The sequence below is a fragment of the Lytechinus variegatus genome, chromosome 3 (assembly GCF_018143015.1).
Source record: "Lytechinus variegatus isolate NC3 chromosome 3, Lvar_3.0, whole genome shotgun sequence".
Lineage (NCBI taxonomy): Eukaryota > Metazoa > Echinodermata > Echinoidea > Temnopleuroida > Toxopneustidae > Lytechinus > Lytechinus variegatus.
The window spans coordinates 50522826-50546595 of NC_054742.1; the positions used below are offsets into that span (position 1 = coordinate 50522826).

General features: G+C 34.5%; 1 protein-coding gene across 1 annotated transcript; it reads right to left on the minus strand.

The window, feature by feature from the left end:
- Nucleotides 1-1056: 1056 nt before the first annotated feature.
- On the minus strand, nucleotides 1057-22743 carry LOC121412060. The gene is made up of 7 exons (XM_041604971.1): nucleotides 22737-22743; nucleotides 22120-22161; nucleotides 8354-9628; nucleotides 3080-3115; nucleotides 2279-2320; nucleotides 2106-2147; nucleotides 1057-1308 (listed from the first exon to the last, which is right to left on the minus strand). The coding sequence occupies exons 1-7, from the start codon at nucleotides 22741-22743 to the stop codon at nucleotides 1259-1261; spliced, it is 1494 nt and encodes a 497-aa protein (XP_041460905.1). The 3' UTR covers nucleotides 1057-1258.
- Nucleotides 22744-23770: the final 1027 nt, after the last annotated feature.

Genomic DNA, 23770 nt, shown 5'->3' on the forward strand with positions numbered 1-23770 from the left:
ACGTCCGCGGTTTGCTGTGTGTCCCTTGTCCTAATATGGAATTTGTATGTGTGTCCTCCTTTCCACCTTGGGTACATGCACACACACACACACACACGTTCTACACTCACATCAACAGCAGACATACACGTTTTCATTTAATGTCAGTAATGGAACCCTTTTATCAAAGTCTAGCGATGAAAAGTTGTAATTATCTGTAACAATCATACACATTTGGGAGTGTTTTATGAATGAACAGATACTTTATCCGCTAGGTCTTGACGAACTGTGCTTCTCCGGCACTTATCATATCTGACTTGTCTTGTTAATTGCAAAAGAAAATGCTCCCCCACTCTTCTCATCGAATCAAAGCCAATGGTTATCTAATTTTGCATCTCGTCAGACAACAACGATGATGAAACATCTCTGAGTCTAAGAGGTGAGCTTTCGCTCATCTTTATTCTCTCATTTTGTATACATCCTGCTCTTTCACATTTTAGAGCCTCCCCCGCATAATCCAGACTGGCTCTCGGAAAGTTGGAACGAGAAAAGGGTACATTCATTCATGAATTACAATGAGGTTTATTTGATTTTAAAACACATTTTTGTTTCATTCTCTGTTAGTTATAGCTAACTCTCATTAGTATGCCATCCTGTTCAATATTATAGTGCAGTCTTTCTTTTGACTTAAATTTAATAATAATGAAACATATTTGAAGGAGGTTTTCCTTCCTCACTTTTCTTTTTGATAATTTCTTCCAATATGATGAGGCTTAGTAACAATCAATTTTAGCGCATGATTACACTGTAAAAAATGAAGTGCTAATTTAGCACATATATAGTGACTGCACTACACGTGCTGATTTTCTAGTTTAAATTTTTAGTGTATGACTTCTAAATTACAGGTCCATTATCCTGTTTAAAAAAGATGATAAATGACAGAAAGAAAAATATAAAATTATAATCAAAATTTCCAATCATGAATATTGTATTCAATCATTAGGTTTTTTTAACATCACATGCCCTACTCCCACTTATAAGAAAATAAATACAGAGTGAAAACAAGCAATGCATTAAGGCCTGTTTGCGAGATATCTCGACACAATTATATTAAACTGTTAATTCCCTGAGAACGAAGAGATCTCCGTTGATCCAACACAATATAAAAGAGAAACAACACAGTGTTGCTGCTCGTCGTTTGTTGCTAACACAGTTCGACTTTACACAGTAAGGATATTTTAGTCCTCTCTAGAAGCAGCTCAAGTAAAACGAAGTCTTGCTAATTGAAGATCGCTAGTAGAACCATCATCCATACATACAGGTTTATGTCTGTTGAATTAATTTTGACATAGATGGTAAAAATGTGGACGGTTTCATTGAATCAAAAATATGTGATGGATGCATAAACTAAAAGGAGAGCACACCAATGCAAAAATTTTGCAGTAATGGATTCGATTCACTTGGCAGCAAAGTTGTTTTTTTGTTCCCATGAAAAACAGATGAAAATCTACAGTTATTACCCACATTTCTGCAATAGTTTTGGAGAGGTCAACATCTTACTTAGATAATTGAATGATGGATGATACAAAAACATAGGCCTCTTTTAGACGATAACTACCTTGTTTGTAGGAGACAAACTTGTGGTTTGTGACAGTCAATTTCCAATCAGCTTTGGAAAACCTTGAGTGTATAGGCCTAACATAATGGCAGTGCCTTTGGCGAGGATCGCTCAGCAATCATGGTAATAGAAATGCTATATTATAGGCCTAATTATGTTGAAAGAGGAAAGGCAACATCGTCACCGGGCATCGTCGTGACGCGTCGTCTCATTCGACACATTGTGAGAGTGGTTTGTGAGTGGATTTAGCAATGGGTTTTAGTGACAGGCAACTTTCTTAGAGTGGGCTTAAAAGCGGTTTATTCTTTTAAGAAACTTTAAAGAACTCATCGGAATTCTGAATGTGAAATTCATACAAACACCAACGAAACGCTGGTCATTTTACATGTTCCACGGAATTCATATTATTGGGAAGTGCGGGCAGCTCAGTTTTTTTATGATACTTCTGAAAGAAAATTTCTTTGAGATAATAAAAGATAGTAAACCATTTTCATGATCTTGCTCTTACCAGCTGTTGTAGAAGCACCTGGGGACGACCCGTCTAATGTTACTGTAATGAATAAAAACAAATTGAAGAGCTGTAATGGAAACAAAGAAGTAACAACAATCCCATAATTACCATGTCCTGCTGTCATTAAAAAAACATTAGCAAAACAGGATTAAGTTATGTAACAATCTTACCTATACTAGTCTGTGTTTCAAATGTAGTTAACTCGGTTGTCGCTAAAACAAAACAAAGAAGATATTACATTAATAATAGAAGTATGAAAACTGTGAAGAATAGTTAAAGGATTACTATTGGCCTCTATTTGTTCAACATAAATTATACCAAACTCGAGGGGAATCCAATAAAAAACGTTGTTTTTTCCACAAATGAATGCAAACAAATACCTTTTTATGTAGTATTTTCATGTTCACAGTAACGTTGTATTTGGGCGGAAGTTTTTTTTTTCGAGAATAAAAATATATATATATTGATATCAAGATGAAATATTATGATCAGGATAATGCATGGGCCCAATTTTACTTACTGGCCGTGGTAGATACATCAGCAGTAACTATAAAAGAAAATTATGAATGTCATTTTGCGAACAATAATTAAGATAGTTAAGACAAATTCGCACACCACTTTTCCTATTTCCAACGTAAACATGATATATTATTGCCTTATTATCATAAAATTCGTTTTCACTTTTTCTATCAGTAGTCATTATCTGCATCCGTAGTTGTACAGGTTGTCGCTTAGAATATAAAAATGAAAGAAAAAGAAATGATATGAGAGTATTATACCGTAACGCAATTTGCATATCAAATATTGTCCTATAGATATGGAAAAATACAGATCTTCCCAAAATCAGAAATGTAATTGCAGTCCAGTTCGTTCGCTCCATTTTTAACTATGTTTACCAAAAAGCTATTGTTTCTCATTGTTAGACAGATTGTTTCAGGATAATAGACATAACGTATTACATTCACCCTTACCGGTCGTTGAAAAGATATCCGTGGTATCTGCAGTCACTACATATAATGAATAAAAATGTAAAAACAAAATACATAATTAAGAATAAAGAAATCAAAGAAGATGTCCAAATGCAACTAATTACTGGAAATCTGATTAAAAGAAAAACTCAGCTATTCATTTCACCATTCTCATTTCTTTTGTTTTGTAGTAATGTAACCAATAAAAACATTTATTGGGATAGGAATCTGGTTCGTCTTATACAATATTAATCGGAAATGTGTAGGATGTGTAAGTATACAGTGAAAAAAGGCAAATAAATATTTCGTAAATATCTACAACATATGCATTCTATGTGTATATATATACATTAATGAATAAAGGTTGTGATGCAAAATTAGATAGTATAAATCGATTGCAATCGTTTTCTGGACAGTCCGGTTAATATATTTTGAAAAATAAAAGAATTTTTGCCAAAATTTCCATGTTTTTAGGCAAAAATTTGCATGTGCATTGATATCTTTCTGTTTAGTCATTGATATCAACAATTAATGCAAAATATCAGCATTCTACACGAAAGAGGATACATTAACGAGAACATTGATATGCTTCATGAAAGTATTAATGTGTTAACTTGGTTAGATATAGGGAAAATACCTCCAAATGTATTCCCCGATATTGCGATAAAATGACACAAAAAAAGCAACCTCCGTCACTAGTCACACTAGGTGTGATTTGCACGTATAAATGCATGTTATGGGCGTCGCGATAGAAAAGTGTTTATTAGATATATGGGTATGAGGGCAAAAGGCGTTTTTTACATATTATGAAAGCAACTTTTATGTTAATGAAGCCCCTTGGAAAAGTTAGAGGAGGCATCGCTCTGCATGTCGCGAGCAATTACATTCGGGCACCTTAAAACATAGTCCCGCCAAAGCCTGTCGAAGGTACCCCCCTTATCCGAAGCTTGATTGTTAAAATATTATTATTATATGTAACTGATAGAATAAATGCTACTCTTTTGTCTCCAAGTGTATTAAGGCAATGAAATAGATTGATTTAAAGCAAAAACACCTTTTTGCAGTGGCGTAGCTACGGGGGGGGGGCTGGGGGGCACGTGCCCCCCCCCCCCCTGAGATTTGGTGTGCCCCCAGAAAAAAATTGGCAGAGCAAAAAAAAAAGAAGGGGGAGAGAAAGAAGAAAAGAATAAAGGAAAAGAAGAAGACAGAAGAAAAAAAAGAGGAGGAAGACAAGCGAATAAATTAATGTGAGGGGAAAACTTGCAAAAAAAAACTTTCATGTTACTCTATAAAATTTTTCCTTGCGCTTCGCGCCAGAATTGCCTGTTCAATGAGATTCATATCTTGCTCAATAGGCTGATATGGAGCAAGTTTTGACGTCAATATAAAAAACATATTTTAGCTCGGACATCGAGCTTTCATTATTTTTTTTCATTTACAAATTTAAGTGCTCTGTAAAATGTCCGTTTTATGGTCTACATATCAGCATTTTAGGCTCACTCTCCGTGGTCACATTGTTTGATTTGCCAAGTTAATATTGTCAACTTGTATTCCACAAACAAATGTATTCAGAATGCCCAGATCATAGGTCTAAATCTAAAACATGCGCAATAGCCTGCATGCATGTTTTTTTATTCAAAATTTACTTAAATTATCCAGTTTCACATCAGAATATCAATAATTGTCTGCTCACGCTTCACGATCGCATTATTAATGATACCCAATTAACTATATAACTTTTAGGTCTAAAATCTCAAATTTCTTCCTCTCGCGCTTCGCGATCGCATCAATTGTTTAGTTACATACCTATCCCATTTATTAATACAAAAAGTGCTTAGAATGACCATGTTTTAGGTCGGAATGTCAAAAATATTTGCTCGCCCTTCGCGCTCGCATTATTGAAATATATACCGTTTTCGTGGGTAACTGTAAGCTGTCCTTAACCCGGTCCCTTTTCGATAATGCTAGAACAGTTAATACAAATTTCTGCTCGTGCTTGGCGTTGGCAGTAACCATCTAGTTACATACGAATCTTGTTCAGGATCACACATAACATTGCCCAGAATATTAAATTTTCAGGACAAAATACATGAAAGTAAAAAAAATCGCTCGCGCTTCGTGCTTGCACTTTTTATAAGGCTTATGAGATTATTTCACGTTTATGTTTTTTTATAAGAATAAAATTAAGAAGTGACTGATCGGGGAAAATATAGGTAAAGATAATTTTGGGCCCCGTCCCCTTTTGGCGAAAGTCGGATCCGCCCTTGTGACATATACACACACACCGGAAAAATTGCCGGTGCCCCCCCCCCCTGAAAAAGCAAGGACCCCCCCAGGAAAAAAATCCTAGCTACGCCACTGCCTTTTTGCCTCAATGGGGGCTCCAAATTGACAGATTTTCCTATAAATTATTAAGATGCAAAATAGGGGTTGTGTGACTTCAGCCGCCCCCTGAGGGGGTAGGCTTTATTTTGCCAGCAATTCATTATATGAAACAGAAAAATACTACTCTTTTATCCAAGTGGTTTTCTATATAGGACAAACATCCTTTGTCTCAATGTTGGCTCCAAAGTCGCAGATTTTCTAATAAAAAGTTTGAATACACAAAATGTGTGGGCGATTTCAGGAGCCGCTGACGGGGGTATAGGCTTTGCTGTACCAGCACTTCTTTATATGTAACTGATAGATGAAAGGCAACTCTTTGGTCTCTATGTGCTTTTAAAACAATTAAAATGGATTGCTCTTTAGCAGAAACATCCTTCAGTGGGGGTTCCAAATTTGCAGATTTTTCCATAAATTTGCAAAATACGGAAAAGGGCGATGGTGTCTTCGGCAACCCACTGACGGGGTGGCTTTCATTTCCCAGCAATTCTTTATATGTAGCAGATAGAAGAAATTCTACTCTTTTGTCTCCAAGTAGTTTAAAACAACAAAAGTGGCTTCATTACATAGTAGAAACACTTTTTTCATCAATCTGTCTCCAAAATGACGAATTTTCCAAGAAATGGGAACAAAACGAAATAGGTGCTGGGTGACTTGGGGCAGCCCCCTGAGAGGGTAGGCTTTGCTATGGCTCATTTCTTTAAAATAATGTAGCTGATAGAGAAAACTTACTCTTCCGTCTCCAAGTGATTTCAAGAAAATAAAAGTTGTTTTTACCTAACCGAAGCATCATTTTGCCACACTGAGGGCAAAGGCAAGATATTTTAATAGTCAAGCTTCGGATAAGGGTGGGGGTACCTTCGACAGGCTCTTGCGGGACTATGTTTTAAGGTGCCCGAATGTAATTTCTTGCGACATGCAGAGCAATGCCTCAAGACCTCTAACTTTCCAAGAGGTTTCATTAACAAAAAAGTTGCTTTAACATGTAAAAAACGCCTTTCTGCCCTCATACCCATATATGTAATATACACTTTTCATTCACGACGCGCATAACATGCATTTATATGCGTGCTAGTCACACCAACATAGGCGAGGCAAGATCGATTGAGTCTATTGTACTCTTTTGGAGGGCATGCCAGCGAGCGCATCGTAGTCGGTATCACAAGTGTGACTAGTGGTGTCGTTTTATCGCAATATCGGGAATACATTTGGATGTACTTTACCTATATCTAAGCAAATTAAGACATTAACACTGTCATGAATCATATCAATGTTCTCGTTAATATATCCTCTTTCGTGCAGAAGGCTGATATTTTGCATTAATTGTTGATATCAATGAAAAAAAAGAAAGATAAATTATATCTATATTTTTATGTTAATAGATGCTCTGAGATCTTATCCTTGAAATGCCATTTAAAAAAATTGTTCATGCTTGAGCGAACAAGAGACGTTTTTGTCGGGGGTTCAAAAAGAGGCTTGCGCCAAGATAGCAGAAATTAGAAATTTGATTAGACTTTTGGCTAATCAGCAGACTTTCTCTTAATGTTTTCAATATCTTTGCCATACTTTTAGAATTATACTGTCAAATTTGATTTACAAAGTTATTTATTTACCTGCATTGTTTTGTTTTTCATTTAAACTTCTTTTACTTTTGAATTTTCCTTCATAAGTAAGAAAAGAAGACTTTTTGTCAACCCAAGCAAGAAGATTTGCATTATTAATTGGGAGAATTTGTAATCATTCAAATCCTTTTATTACTGGTATGTGAAACAAAATTATGTTATAGTACCCATAAAAGACATGAATCATATTTTCAAGGGGTTATTGAATCCTTCACCAAGTTTATATTTACGTGCTTGACAGGACAAACAGGAAAGGGTTCATGTCTTTCAATGGCAATGGTGTATTGAGTCAATTTTGAAGGATCAAGATATGGCAGATCGGGTAAAATGTATGAAAAAGTTGTGAAGCGAGCAATCAAAAGTTTCCACCTTTTTATTAAAATATCAAATTTTGTGATTTTGACATAATATTCAGTAAATGATATCGTATTTCAATTTCTATGTTTTCGTTATTTTCCTTTCCACTTTTTTTCCTTGGTCATTATTTTCTATTTCTTATTTTCATTATTATTGTTATTTCATTTATTTATTATCATTTTTTGGGGGGATCACCCCGAGCCCCGCCCATCTGTATGCCACTGTACAAAGGCACCATAACCTTTTTAGCACACAATGAAAGGAATTAAAAAAAAAAACACGCTCTCCAATATTTCGCTTTTAAAAATTGTTCTTGCCTAAAGAAGGAATATTCAAAGCTTAAAGAAAACATATAAAAAGGGAACAACAGATCTATTCAAGCAAATAAGAAGATTTGGAAATGAATTTTGACCGCATAATTCGAAAATTATGGCACAGATAATGAAAAGGTTAAAAGGAAGTCTGCTGATTAGCAAGAAGTTCGACTATCATGTTTATCATTTTATGCCATTTTGGCGCAAGTCTCTGTTTTAAGACAAAAACATTCCGTGTCCGCTCAAGCATGAACTAATCTATATTATGTTAACAACATTTGAAGGATTAGACTTCAGAGCACCTATTGACACCAAAATATAGAGATCATAATTTGAAACACAAATTTTATAAACTTTTCAAATCTGTCCCGTATTTTTTTTTTTTTGATACGCCACTTGCAAAAGAACTAGACAAAGCGCAACCCTCTCTGATGGGATAAACATAATTATTCGATGTTAACTCGTAATTATTTTCTCTGTTGAATCCTCAACCTTCTTATGGATACTTTCTAAAAGTGGATAAGATAATCGACCACTTTCTTAAGTTTAAGAATAGGAATACAAAAAATCAAAACTAAGAAAATACAATGATCTATTATTACCCTGTGCTGAAGTAGTCGTCTGTCTGCAACCCGATTGTCTCAAGAAGGTACCCGCTAATGTCCCGTAAGCTTTTTTGGTTATTGTATCATAACCATAAGTCGTGACGCTAAATGGGATGTCTGGATCATCATGGCTCACGGTATGAACACCTTCCGTTATTTTTTTTCCCCAAATTGTAGAAAGTGCGGTAGTGACACGAGATGCGGTCCACGAGTCCAATAAGACACCGTCTACTTGGATCCCACTCTCATGCATGGTGTCTACAGTGATGTCTATATAGTTCGAAGAGACGAAAGAACTCGCAACCGGGAAGGTAATCGATCCTACTGGGAACTGCTCTTTTGGTGAAATGATTGACATCGATGGGTCTCCTTGGTTGTCGCTTTTATAAGACCTCTGGTATTGAACAACAAGGACGGGCTCTGAAGTCTCAAATTCAAAAGCATCATGAGTGCCTGAGGTGAAGTCATAATATTCAAACGCATGAATAGTGGCGCTAACTGAATCCGATGTGATACGAGTGCCATCACGGGTTGCTATGATTCTAATATCAAGTCCGCTGTCCGGTCTCCCATGGTAAGCTGACACAGAAAAGGAACGTCCTAGGGTGTTGACAGGTGGCATTTGCTCAACCATATAGTCACAGGTCGTGACCTTAACCCCTACTTTAGCGCATGTCACACCTGAGATAACCGATACAGGTGCGGATGATACAACACGTGAGGCGCTCAAATCCAGAGGACTCTGGACCTGATAAGTCTGACCAGCATTGAGTATAAAGTTGAGATCTGCGGTCAAGCCTTTTGTTATTCTATCCTCTCTGATCAACTCTGGAAACTCCACGTTTACATTGGTAGCAGAGGCAACAGCGGTTACAGTGAATTCTGAAAAGTACTTAGGACGAGGAGTATAACTCGCTATGACATAGTCGTTGCCGAGGCTGTCCACGGGAAACGCAAGGAAGTTATCCACGCTACCACTCAAATAGCTATATCCAATTACCGAGATTTCACCATCCAGAGCCGAGATCTTTACAGAGCAGTCCTGCAGACCAGAACCGGTACATCGGGAGATCTCAGACAATGGTAGTGATAGAGTCGTATTGGAAGAAACTATACCTGTCAAGGTATCACCGGTGAACTCACTCACCTCCACATTGACATCATGTTGGGAGGAAGTCGAAATCCCGAGAGCATTTCTTTCTCTACTTTTGTCTTTGTTACTTGGAAAGGCGACTATAAAGCTTCTCCCGATGTTCGATTGAGAACAGTCAACTGTATAAAAGAATTTGAGAGAAATTGATTCCAATTTTGTCATTCTAATAGGTTTATTTTTAACACATCGGTATTCATAAGAAGTTTGGTTAAACTTTAACACGTTGAGACATTGGTAGTAACAATGTTTTATAAGATTTTCATGCATTTTGTGTATTGAGGACAAAAATAGCCATATAATACTCGAGGGCATGAAATTCCTTGCAGGATACCGAACCTTGGACTTCGGTATTGCGTGACCAATCTTGATCTCGAGACCGAATTAAGAACTAGTTGCTTCCGAACAGTGGCGTAGCTACGGGGGTCCTGGGGGGGCATGAGATTTGGTGTGCCCCCCAGGTGCCCCCCAGTAAAAATTGGCAGAGCAAAAAAAAAAAAGGAGAAAGAAGAAAAGAAAAAAAGGAAAAGAAGAAGAAAGACAGAAGAAAAAAAAGAAGAGGAAAATAAGAGGAGGAAGACGAGTGAATGAAATAATGAGATGGGAAGACTTGAAATTAAAAAATAAATCTTTCATGTTACTATATAAAAAAATGTCTTGCGCTTCGCGCCAGAATTGCCTGTTCGATGAGATTAATATCTTGCTAAATAGGCTGATATGGAGCAAGTTTTAAATTCAATATTTAAAACATATTTTAGCTCGAACATCGAACTTTCATTATTTTTTTTATTTACAGATTTAATTAATTAATTATATGTAAAATGTCCGTTTTAGGGTCTACATATCAGCATTTTAAGCTCACGCTGCGTGGTCACATTGTTTGATTTGCCAAGTTCATATTGTCTACGTGTATTCCATAGTGTTCCATTAAACAAAATAATGTATTCAGAATGCCCAGATTCTTGGTCTAAATCTGAAACATGCACGATAGCCTGCATGTTCTTTATTTAAAATGTACTTAAATTATCCAGTTTCACATCAGAATATCAATAATTGTCTGCTCACCTTTCACGATCGCATTATTAATAATACCCAATTGACTATATCTTATTTATAATTTACAAAATATGAACAGAGTGTCCTGCTTTTAGGTCTAAAATCTCAATTTTCTTTCGCACTTCGCGCTCGCATCAATTGTTTAGTTACATACCTATACCAAATATTAATACAAAAATTAGAATGACCAATTTTTAGGTCGGAATGTAAAAAAAAATTGCTCGCGCTTCGCACTTGCATTATTGAAATATATTGGCGTTCGCAGTAACCATCTTTTTCAGGATCACACATAACATTGCCCAGAAAATTAAATTTTCAGGAAAAAAATACATGAAAGGAAAACAAAAAATCGCTCGCGCTTCGCGCTTTTCATAAGGCTTATAAGATTATGTCATGTTTATGTTGTTTTATAAGAATAAAACTAAGTGACTGATCGGGGAAAATATAGGTGAAGATAATTTCGGGCCCCGTCCCCTTTTGGCGAAAGTCGGATCCGCCCTTGTGAAACATACACACACACCGGAAAATTGGCCGGTGCCCTCCCTGAAAAAGCAAGGACCCCAGTACCCCCCTGTTACACCCAAAAATGTAATAATCGCCCACAAATGTAATAACGCCCACAAATGTAATAACACTTTACCCACAAATGTAATAACGCCCACAAATGTAATAACACTTTACCCGCAAATGTAATAATGCACTTTTTGGCAAATCCGTTCTAAACTAAAATCCTATAGTAATGCGTTCGTATAGCACACAAGTGCAAAGTCTCTTTTCCTGACCCGGTTAATTAACAAATTATAATATAAGTCCAAAGTCTTTTCTCCAGACCCTGTTGTTTAAAAAATTATAATATAAAGCCAAAGTCTTTCTTCCAGACCCGGTTGTTTAAAAAATTAAAATATAAATCCAAAGTCTTTATTCCAGACCCGGTTGTTTGAAAAATAATAATTTGAGCCCAAAGTCTTTATTCCAGACCCGGTTGTTTAAAAAATGATAATATAAGTCCAAAGTCTTTTCTCCAGACCCGGTTGTTTCAAAAATTATAATATAAAGCCAAAGTCTTTATTCCAAACCCGGTTGTTTAAAAAAAGATAATAATGAGTCCAAAGTCTTTATTCCAGACCCGGTTGTTTAAAAAATGATAATATAAGTCCAAAGTCTTTATTCCAGACCAAGTTGTTTCAAAAATTATAATATAAATCCAAAGTCTTTATTCCAGACCCGATTGTTTAAAAAATTATGCCATAAATCCAAAGTCTTTATTCCAGACCGATTGTATATAAGTCCAAAGTCTTTTTTCCAGACCCGGTTGTTTCAAAAATTATAATATAAGTCCAAAGTCTTTATTCCAGACCCCGTTGTTTCAAAAATTATAATATAAATCCAAAGTCTTTATTCCAGACCCGATTGTTTAAAAAATTATGCCATAAGTCCAAAGTCTTTTTTCCAGACCCAGTTGTTTAAAAAATTATGCCATAAGTCCAAAGTCTTTTTTCCATACTCGGTTGTTTGAAAAATTATAATATAAATCCAAAGTCTTTTTTCCATACTCGGTTGTTTAAAAAATTATGCCATTAGTCCAAAGTCTTTTTTCCAGACCCGTTTGTTTAAAAAATTATAATTTAAATCCAAAGTCTTTTTTCCAGACCCAGTTGTTTGAAAAATTATAATATAAATACAAAGTCTTCATTCCAGACCGGTTGTTTGAAAAATAATAATTTGAGCCCAAAGTCTTTATTCCAGACCCGGTTGTTTAAAAAATGATAATATAAGTCCAAAGTCTTTTCTCCAGACCCGGTTGTTTCAAAAATTATAATATAAAGCCAAAGTCTTTATTCCAAACCCGGTTGTTTAAAAAAAGATAATAATGAGTCCAAAGTCTTTATTCCAGACCCGGTTGTTTAAAAAATGATAATATAAGTCCAAAGTCTTTATTCCAGACCAAGTTGTTTCAAAAATTATAATATAAATCCAAAGTCTTTATTCCAGACCCGATTGTTTAAAAAATTATGCCATAAATCCAAAGTCTTTATTCCAGACCGATTGTTTAAAAAATTATAATATAAGTCCAAAGTCTTTTTTCCAGACCCGGTTGTTTCAAAAATTGTAATATAAGTCCAAAGTCTTTATTCCAGACCCCGTTGTTTCAAAAATTATAATATAAATCCAAAGTCTTTATTCCAGACCCGATTGTTTAAAAAATTATGCCATAAGTCCAAAGTCTTTTTTCCAGACCCAGTTGTTTAAAAAATTATGCCATAAGTCCAAAGTCTTTTTTCCATACTCGGTTGTTTGAAAAATTATAATATAAATCCAAAGTCTTTTTTCCATACTCAGTTGTTTGAAAAATTATAATATAAATACAAAGTCTTCATTCCAGACCCAGTTGTTTTTCAAAATAATGATATAAATCCAAAGTATTTTTTCCATACTCGGTTGTTTAAAGAATTATGATATAATTCCAAAGTCTTTTTTTCCAGACCCGGTTATTTAAAAAATTATGATTTAAGTCTAAAACTAAGATACAATAATGATATTCCAGTGGAAAAAATGAGAATCGATCTTAGTCTTTTCTCAAGACGGTAATAGTAAATTGAGAATCAAGAAGAGTCTTTGCTCCAGACCCGGTAAGTAAAAGCTGAAACACCATAGTAATGCATTTATATAGCACAAAAATGCAAAATCTTTTTTTCCAGACCCGGTTAATTCAAATATTATAACATAAGTCCAAAGTCTTTATTCCAGACCCGGTTGTTTCAAAAATCATAATATAAATGCAAGGTCTTTTTTTCCAGACCCGGTTATTTCAAAATTATAACAATTATAAAAAAACAAAGACCCACGATCCTATTGCTAAATAACGTTGTTCTTGTTGTTAGCTTGGGTTTTGAGGCGTGGGTTATTCAGATATGAATGTCATTCAGATATGAAAATAAAGCGTAGTCTTTTTGTCAGAACTAGTTATAAAAATCATTAAAAACAATAAAAAATTAAAAACAACAATATCAACAAAACAACGACCCTGCAATCATTTAAAAAGAAATTCTTGTATATTCCTTCCTTTTTTATGAAAAAATACACAAATGACAGAACTTTTAATACATGAAATAAAAAACTGAGAAATAAGATATCAGTAAACAATAGGGGGATTACTTCCCGAAAACGATAAGGTTGTTGAGCAACGATCTATGAAATAGTATATAAAAGAAAAACATTCTATCAAGAGGGGATAACCATTCCATTCCATGTTTTTATTTGGCAATAAGTCATGATTGACTATTTTTGCCGCCAACTGTATGAGAAGTAGAATAACAATTTTAATTAGTGTCATTTTTATTACTTCTTTTTTATTATTATTTCTTATATATTCATTCCTTTTTATTCTATGAAAAAAAACCTTTAAATACATATAAAACAAAAAACTGAGGAATAAGATATCAGCACACAATATGGGGATTACTTCCAGAAAACGATAAGGTTGTTGATCGACGATCTATGAGATATTATATAAAAGAAAATGATTCTAACAAGAGGGGATAACGTTTTAACAAGTTCTTCCGTAGTTTAAATTTTCAGTGTACCAAGCACCATTTGTAATATCTTCAGCATTTTTCTTTATTAGTTACAATTCCAATAATCTCAGTGGCCTAAGATATATTTTCTGGGGTTGTATTGACCCGTAAAGTAAAGAGAGAGAGAGAGGGTGGATTTATGTGATCAAGAAGTTATAGGATAGGGAAAAAAATGATTTGAAATGACTGAAAGAGAGACAGGCAAAGAAAGGGGAGCCCCCTCCCACACCCGTACCAGAGTTACGGGGTTAGGCTGTCCCGTCGCTGGATTCAGGTCCATCAACATCTTGAGGTTTGATCTTTCCAGGGGACAAACGTCTTTTAATATGGTGTAGTCTTTGCTCTAGACCCAGTTATTTCAAAATAGGAAATTATTAGAAACGATAAAAACAGACAAACAATATTAACAAAGACGCCACAATATCATTAATGTAGAATAACGTTGTTGTTGTTGTTGTTGTTATTTTGGGTTTTTAAGGCGCGTACCATTCAGATCTGAACATTTACGCCTTTTATTAATTTGTCGTTTTTGTGGTATGCGTTATCACAGGGTTTTTTTTAGTTTGGGAGATGCTGGTGTCTAAGTTTTCAGATTAATCTTTTGCTTAATTTGTATTTTTAAGAGAACTGGGTGTGGGGTAAAGACAACTCTCTTAACCCAAGCATTTTAACTGGGTTTTAAAGATTGGTCTTAGCTTTTTTTTTTTCAATATTTGTTTATCTTATAAATAACTGGGTCTAGGCGAAGGTCTAATCATAATATCCATGTTATTCAACAGGAATAAGAATATGACAAAGTCTTATGTTTTTAAGAATGTTTAAATTAATTTCTAAATGACTGGGTCTGGAATAGAGACAACGCTCTAAACATGTGCTTTTCTACTTGGTCTTAATTTGGAAAATTGTTGGTTCTTAGATTCGTTGTTGGGGGTTGGGTTTTATTGGTTTTTTATTCTTGAAATAATTGTGTCTGGAGAAAAGTCTACAATCGATCTCTATGTTATTACACAGTAGTTAGATTATTGGGTATTCGTTTTAGAATATGGGTAAAAACTATTTTTTTTTTAATAATAACCAAGTCTGGAGAAAGGACGTTTGCTTTTTCCATGCATAATTACAATGTTTTGTAGGGGTCTTAGTATTATTATATAAAAAATCTGGGTGTGGGGCAAAGACATATTTTTTTACTGGGTGTAACTTTTGAAAATTGGTTTTAGATTTGATTTTCTTTTTTAATTCATTTTTTAGATAACCTGGTCCGGAGGAAAGAGAACGTTTTAAAACTCGTGTTATTCCAAAAGAATATGATAGGGTCTTATGCTAGAAGATTCTTTTTCGTAATTTTTGTAATGATTAGCTCTTTTTAAAAACAGGTTCTTAGCTTCAAGGATTGCTTGGTTTTAGATTTGGAGTTATTTCTATTTTTACTATTAGCGTTATTTTGAAAAAAACAAATGACTGGGTCTGGCTGAAAGTCTACGCTATATGTCCACGTTATCCAGCATCAATAAATATTATGGAGTTATATACAGTTTTCGTTGTTGTTGTTTTGTTATCTACAAATTTTGAATAACAGGGTTTGGAGAAAAGGCTAAGCTCGATTTTCTTTTTTTCCCACTGGAATATCATTATGGTATCTTAGTTCGGACTTATATTATAATTTTTGAAATAACCGGGTCTGGATAAAAGACTTTGGACTTATATTATAATTTTTGAAACTACCGGGTCTGGAAAAGAGACTTTGGACTTTTGTGCTATATGAAGGCATTACTAAAGGGTTTTAGTTTTTAGTTTTAAATAATTGGGTCTGGAGAAAAGACTATGCTTGATTCTCAATTTACTCGTGGCAAATATATTCACAATACATTCCGTATAATTCAAAACAACAACAAAGACATTGATTCCACCAGTTTTAATTAACTGGGTATTCTATTTTATTCTATTCTATTTCACTGGAACATCATTTTCGTATCTTAGTTTGGACTTATATCATAATATTTTAAATAACGGGGTCTGGAAAAAAGACTTTGGACTTATATTATAATTTTTGAAACAACCAGGTCTGGAATAAAGACTTTGTATTTATATTATAATTTTTTAAACAACCGGGTCTGGAAAAAAAAACGTTGGATTTATATTATCATTTTTGAAACAACCGGGTCTGGAAAAGAGACTTTGGACTTATATTATAATTTTTTAAACAACCGGGTCTGGAATAAAGACTTTGGGCTTATATTATTATTTTTGAAACAATCGGGTCTGGAATAAAGATTTTGGATTTATATTACAATTTTTGAAGCAACCGGGTCTGGAGAAAAGACTTTGGACTTATATTATAATTTTGAAACAACCGGGTCTGGAAAAAAGACTTTGGACTTATATTAATATTTTTTAAACAACCGGGTCTGTAATAAAGACTTTGGATTTATATTATAATTTTTGAAACAACCGGGTCTGGCGAAAGACTTTGGACTTATCATTTTTTAAACAACCAGGGGAGCGTTTCATCAATATTTTCATCTGACAAGTTTTCAGATCTGACATCTTTCTCTGATGTCGATTGGCTGAGAGGTACTGTTACTATGGTAACTGTCGGATAAAATGGGACTTGTCGGATAAAACGTCCGACAAGTCCTTTCATGAAACGCCTCCCGGGTCTTCAATAAAGACTTCGGGCTCATTATTTTTTCTAAACAACCGAGTCTGGAAAAAAGACTTTGGACTTATATTATTATTTTTGAAACAACCGGGTCTGGAATAAAGACTTTGGGCTCATACTATTATTTTTTAAACAACCTGGTCTGGAATAAAGACTTGGGATTTATATTATAATTTTTGAAACAACCGGGTTTGGAATAAAGACTTTGGACTTATATTATAATTTGTTAATTAACCGGGTCAGGAAAAGAGACTTTGCACTTTTGTGCTATATGAACGCATTACTATAGGATTTTAGTTTAGAACGGATTTGCCAAAAAGCCCTTCAAATTTATAACATATGTGGGTAAAGTCATTATTACATTTGTGGGCGATCAAAAATTATTACATTTGTGGGTAAAGTGCATTATTACATTTGTGGGTGAAATTATTACATTTGTGGGTAAAGTGTCATTACATTTGTGGGCGTTATTACATTTGTGGGTGCAACACCCCCCCCCCCCCCCCGGGGGAAAAGAATCCTAGATACGCCACTGCTTCCGAATTCTTTTTTGCTATTTTAAATCCAGTCTGATATTCTTGGTTTACAACTTCTATGCCGATTACCACTTTTAAAATCTTGGCAATCCCATTGCGTTTTATTGTACTTTATAGTCGAGACTGAAAGGAGAATAAAACCTTTGGAACAAGATAGCTTGTGTGAAAACAGAAATCAAAGAAACAGATTAACGAAATTTGAATCAGACAAATAATGAGAAAGTTATGAGCATTTGAATATTGCGATCACTAATGCTATAGAGAACCTCAAGTTGGCAATGCGACAAAGATGTGTGATGTCACTTGTGAATAACTCTCCCCATTACTTTAGTATATATTTCACTTAAATTGCCTCTTTTATTGCATCTATCAGTATCATGTGTTCTTTCTAAAGGGGTATGTGATACGGATTTTCAAGAATACATCATGGATAAAGAGTTTGTATCACCAAAATAAAAAGCAAAATGAGACATTTTGAGGGTATTTTATAGTCCATCAAAGGGAAAGTTGTTCACATGTGACATCACACATCCTTGTCGCATTGCTAATTGGAGGATCTCCATAGCATTAGTGATTGCAATATTCAAATGCGCATAACTTTCTCATTATTTGTCCAATATTTCTCAAATTTTCTTTGTTCTTATTCTTTGATCTTTATATTTTGACACAAGCTTACTTGTTCCAAAGGTTTCATTCCCCTTTAAAGCTAAGGTTTCGCGAACTGCCATGTTGACAATATATTATGTTCGTCATCTTTTTTGAAATACATTTAGTATCATAATATTAGATAAACCGTGGTTCACTCAAACTCTAAGCTTAAAATCTAGACACATAAGGATGCTTTGTGTTAAAATGTGTAAATGTTTTTATTTACTTATGCCGATTGGAAGTTCTAATTGGATCCAGTTTACACTAATGCATAATATCAAATGAAGTCAACTGGACTAAATAGGGAAAGTTGAATAAACTGACTCGAATTTAAGCCGGTTTACGTAATTTGTTTCAACTAGTAACATTTGAAACAAATTACTAGCTCGTTCCATCTGCCAAATAGGCTTTCGCTAGAACCAGAGGGCAACTGGTTTTAATTGATTATTGGCTTGATTTTGCTCCATAGTAACCGAGTTCGGTCCGGGATAAACCATATACTTAATAAGTATATATATATATATATATATATATATATATATATATATATATATATATATATATATATATATATATATATATATACTTTCACATCCGTTTCTATCGACCACGAAACGGTAGAAACGGATGTGAAAGTGTGCATATTTGGGGGGAGGATACAAATCAGCGGACGAGAGAAGAACCGCTGAACTACGAATAATTGTTAAATGTAGGAGCTTTGAGGGTGATGGTATGAACAGAGATCTGGGATTCCTAAGCGGATATTCATTATTTCGTTAGTTTCGTTAGTTCTGAAAAAATACTTTGACAAGCGCCACGATGTTTGGTATCGTATCACACAGGAATTTCTCTTATTGCTCAATAATACCTATTCGTACTTAATACTTTTCGGGAGAACCATTTTTCTCCTAACCAATTTGATCTTCGTTCTATCATCTCATCTCTTAAATTTCTTATTGTTACGTAACAAGAAATGTTATTGCGCAATATTTACTGTTACGTAACAATTAGATAATTACAAACAAGCGTTACTATGTATGTTTCTGTGAAGGGCGCGTATCCTCAACCAGTCATCATAACAACATCTGTCTGAGGATGCGCTCTCTGATTGATACCACACATTGTATATACTCCTGAAGAAGACGGAGGACCGTCGAAAATTCGAGTAAAGAATAAAAACTATATTGGCAATGAAAGCATTATCTTCAGCATATTTTGTTATATGTATATATATATATATATATATATATAGCTGCCGTGGTACTCTGACCTCTTGCGAATTTTCATTTAAATGTGCAAAGAAAATTACAAGAACAAAAACAATCAATTCGGTATTATTTCATTTATTTCAAAGTCACACGTCTAGGGCACGTATACTGATTTACATAATGGTGATCTTAAATAACTGAAATCCGAATGCTTCGTCTGTCCTCTTAACAGATTCAGAGTGTTTATAGGATTAGCACCGAGTTAGGAAATAAGAAATCAGTCCATATATAAGCTTTGGGAAAGCGATATAGTCTCCATGTGTAAACGACCAAACTGGACAAATCTCGACACCTTGGCTATTCAAAATGGCTGCGTCGTTGACGTGCCTCCTAATACCGATTTACATAACAGCTATTCCGTCTCAACACCCATACCGCGTTAAGGCCCCTCACACCTAACCGAACTGCCTGAAATATGCCTTGCGATGGCTGGCGAAAGGCATTTTTAAAATAATTTTCAATGGTAACTCATAGTAAATCATATTTACCCTTCGTGTTTTGAAAACAGCTGCGATTATTCAAATTCGCGCGGAAATTTTGAACATGTTTAAAATTTCCCGACGAATTGAAAAATCGTTGGTCATCTGTTTGAATTCGCATCACTTATTTTGCTGTGGTAATCGTCCGGGGTAATCGTTCGTGTGTTATTGTCGCGTATAGTCCCTCATCGCGCTTTTTTTTTTTTTTTTTTTAGTAATCTTTTATTCTCTTCTCTCATAAAACACAATTGAACATAGTAAAATATAACGTTCATTACAAAGTTTGATTTGAACTTACAAATATTATGGTTACATTTGACAATTCTTAACAAAAATGAATTTAAACAATGTCATAAATAAATTCTAAATCAATTCAATTTGTTGTAAGTGTCTGATGTACATTCTTTTCTCTTACATTTTTATATATACATAATACATATGTTAATTGAAGCGAAAAAAAGTACAGCCTAAAATCAAATTATTCACCATTTATCACAAAGAAAACTCTGTAAAGAAACCTGTAAGTTTATTAAAATATGGGATTTATGAGAGAAGAATTACTATTGATAATCTTCGGACCTTCCCGCACACTCACATCCCACCCCCATCACACTCAAACCGATTCACGCACAAACACCCCCTGCCCACACACCCTTACACACACACACACACCCGCACACATACCCTCACACACACATACCTCCACCAGATCAAATGCATTTCATCTGTCCGCATAAGTGTTAAGGCAGCTGTCATGAAAATAAGTGCATATCATGCATTAATTAAAAACAAAAACAAATGGATTCTGAGTGCCTCGTCATCGTGAAGTGTGAAAGTTGTCCCACTTCCTCAGGTGACCGGATAAGTTTCCACGTGCCTCTGCTATTCTTTTTTCCTCCTTTTCATTTTCCAATATCTTTTTCCTTATCTCTTGAGGGGTTGGGGGTCTTCTTTTAGCCTTACTATACTCAAAGATCATAAATTTGATTAGAAAGATAATATGATTTAGTAATTGTTCCTTCCCTATATCAAAAACCTTAACTCCAATATGAATATCCTTCCAATTAACATTTTCTATTTGACGTAATTTAAATAAACAACCACAGTCTTTCCATAAAGTTTTTATGTATTCGCAGGTGAAGAATATGTGCTCATATGTCTCTTCACATTTGCCACAGAACGAACATAGATTATGTGTTGATAATTTAAATCTAAACAAATATTTTTTAGTATATACAAGTTCATACAGCAATTTAAATTGAAACTCCCTTAACTTGCTATTTAAGGTAGCTACCCTAGGTCTTAAAAATATTGTATCAGTATCTTTTTCAGAAAAGTCATATATTCTTTCAATGTTTTTAACAGCGCATGACCTCTCAGATTTCATGTTTAACAAAGCTTCATAGATTTTCTTTGATGTAACATTAGCTATTGTGTTCACATTTCCATGAAACATAAATTCGAAATTTAAAGCTGTGTCCCTGCATGTGTCTGTTTTCTTCAAGAGACATTTCCACGTTGCTGGAATATTTTTATATACTGTGTGGAGATATTCTATCTCATCTTCTTTTAATCCCATCCTCTGGAAGGCTCTAGATGATTTAAAATTACCCCTGTCATCAACTAAATGATGTATTTTATAAATATTTCTAAGAAATAAACTTTCTTCAAATAGCATATTTCCGTCCAAACGTATAAATTTATTATTAAAGAATATCTCATTTCTTTTTGACGTTTCCTTTTTAAGCAATATTTCTTTCGTAGCACCCCATATTTCCAACAAACTTATGTAAAAGCTTGGTAGGGACAATCTGCGTTTCCATCCTATTTTCAAATCTCCGAGTATGAGTCTTTTTAACCACATAATCCTTTGTGCAAATACAAATAAGTTAAAGTCCATCATCGCGCTTTTGCCAAAGTGGACCGATATCGAACGATAAAAACATACAAGAACTTCCAATCTATTCCCTCGTCTTCGTTTCTAATCGCACGTCAGACGCCATATCAAACCATTGCTCACTGTTCGTTCGTCTTATTGGGCTATATCAACCCTTAGCTCGCCTTCGGCTGCAATTTACTCAAAGAGGTGAACAGAAAAATCAATATTCTTCGCATGTCATATTTACCATTCTTTGATAAAATTTGACTTATTGCATGATTTGGTGGAAATTGTATTTGAATTCGTTGAATTCGCGTGCATGTCGTGTATTTAATTCGTCCGCCTACATTCGGTCAGGTGTGATGCGGCTATTATGTCCAATCCGAAACCATAGCTGTGCTTGAATTATTCCCAGTCATGATATCTTAAACTTGATAAAAGCTCTACATATCTTTTCCCCCTCAAAACTTTTTTTTGCTAATGACTAGAATATTGTTTTATATTTGATCTTACCAGCCACTGTAGAGCTATCCAAGGTAGAGGTATCTGTAGTCACTTCAGAAGGCAACATGAGAAACAAAATAAAAAGTTAAACTATAATTAAGCACATCCGGCACGTGCCCCCCGCCCCTTGAGAGGCAAAATTCAAATTTGTAATGTCAAAATAGAAGTGTGCCCCCCCCCCTTGAAAGTGAAGACCCTTTTTTTTGCTTGCTTGTCAAATTTTTCCTCGAGAAAATGTGCCCCCCTTTCGAAAAATCCTGGATCCGCCCCTGATATATACATTTTCAACTAAGAGGGATGTCTTGTTTATTAGGCCTTTATTCTTGGCTTGGGTACCATTCAACTGAAGTTTTTAGCGCTGACAAGTTGTCGTTTTCCAACAGTTACAATAAAAATAGTCATACCTTCTGTGCTTTCAGCCAGCGAAACCAACGGACGTTGTCAGATTTTACACATGGTCAGCAGACAAAATAATGTTGATATTGAATAGAAATATTGGTATTTTACCGATTTCAACTAAAGACGCTGGCATTTTAAGAAAGTATCATCACTTTATTTCTAGTTGATTGTCATAGAGACGAAAGCTTTATTTACGTGACAATTGAAAACAGTATTCTTGATCTTACCAGCCATCGTAGACTCAGCCTTGGTAGATATATCAGTAATCGTAACTTTGATAAATGAAAACAGTCAAGATTACATTTTATTAAATGAAATTTCATGACAATTTATTTTATACACCTCGTCCACACTGAGTAAAATCTTAATAAGATTTGGTCGCACAACTTTTCTGAATTCACTATTTCAATTATTTTCATCACTCTCCAATTCAATACACTTATCTTGTAAGCACATGATTGGCATCTCAGTAAATTTGATGTCTCCAATTCATAATTTTTGATTTTCGAAATGTTGAATCGTGGTTGGTTACAAAGATAAAGTTCAATGGCTGTACCCTACTTTTCTTGTCAGACTGCTAATAAACTTCTCATTTTACCTTTGTATATTATTGATGAAGTATGTGTTTCGAGATTTCAGTCATATAATTGATAATGCAATATTCCATTTCGAATTAACATAAACTGCTAGAGGCATTTATGGGCGTAGGAAATTTTCCATCTTACCAATTTCCGTCTGAGTTGAATATGAACTTGTGTCGGATGTCGCTGGAATAGAATTTAGGAAATATTTTAGCGTTTTTATCAATACACACACTAAGAAATAAAGGTCAAAAATGAACCCCCGAAAGGTTGATGCAAAATCAGCACCCCATGGGTTAAAAAATTGAACCCCTGATTTGGGGTTCAAAAATTGAACCCTGCGGTTGAGGTTCATTTTTGCACCCTGCGGGTTCAAAACTGCACCCCTAAATTTTAAATTGAACCCCTAGGGATGCAGTTTACGACGATTTACGATTACGACCAACGATGTTAAATTCGGATATAAGAAAATACTTTTTAATGACTGGAGCAAGAGCGTATAAATTATGATTACAAAATGTAAGTTTCAGGTCACATGACCAAGGTCAAAGGTCATTTAGGGTAAAAAAAACTTGGATAATGTTGGGGGTATTTGTGGAATTGTCAGCATAACTAAAATTTTTATGGATCTAGTTCATGAAACTTGGACATAAGAGTATGCATGTATCACTGAATATCTT

Coding starts and splice junctions, on each gene's coding strand:
- LOC121412060 (XM_041604971.1), bottom strand. Junction 9,629..22,119: donor GGATAGCTCTACAGTGGCTG/GTAAGATCAAAT, acceptor TCTTTTATACAG/TTGACTGTTCTCAATCGAAC. Junction 2,321..3,079: donor GGATATCTTTTCAACGACCG/GTAAGGGTGAAT, acceptor GTTTTGTTTTAG/CGACAACCGAGTTAACTACA.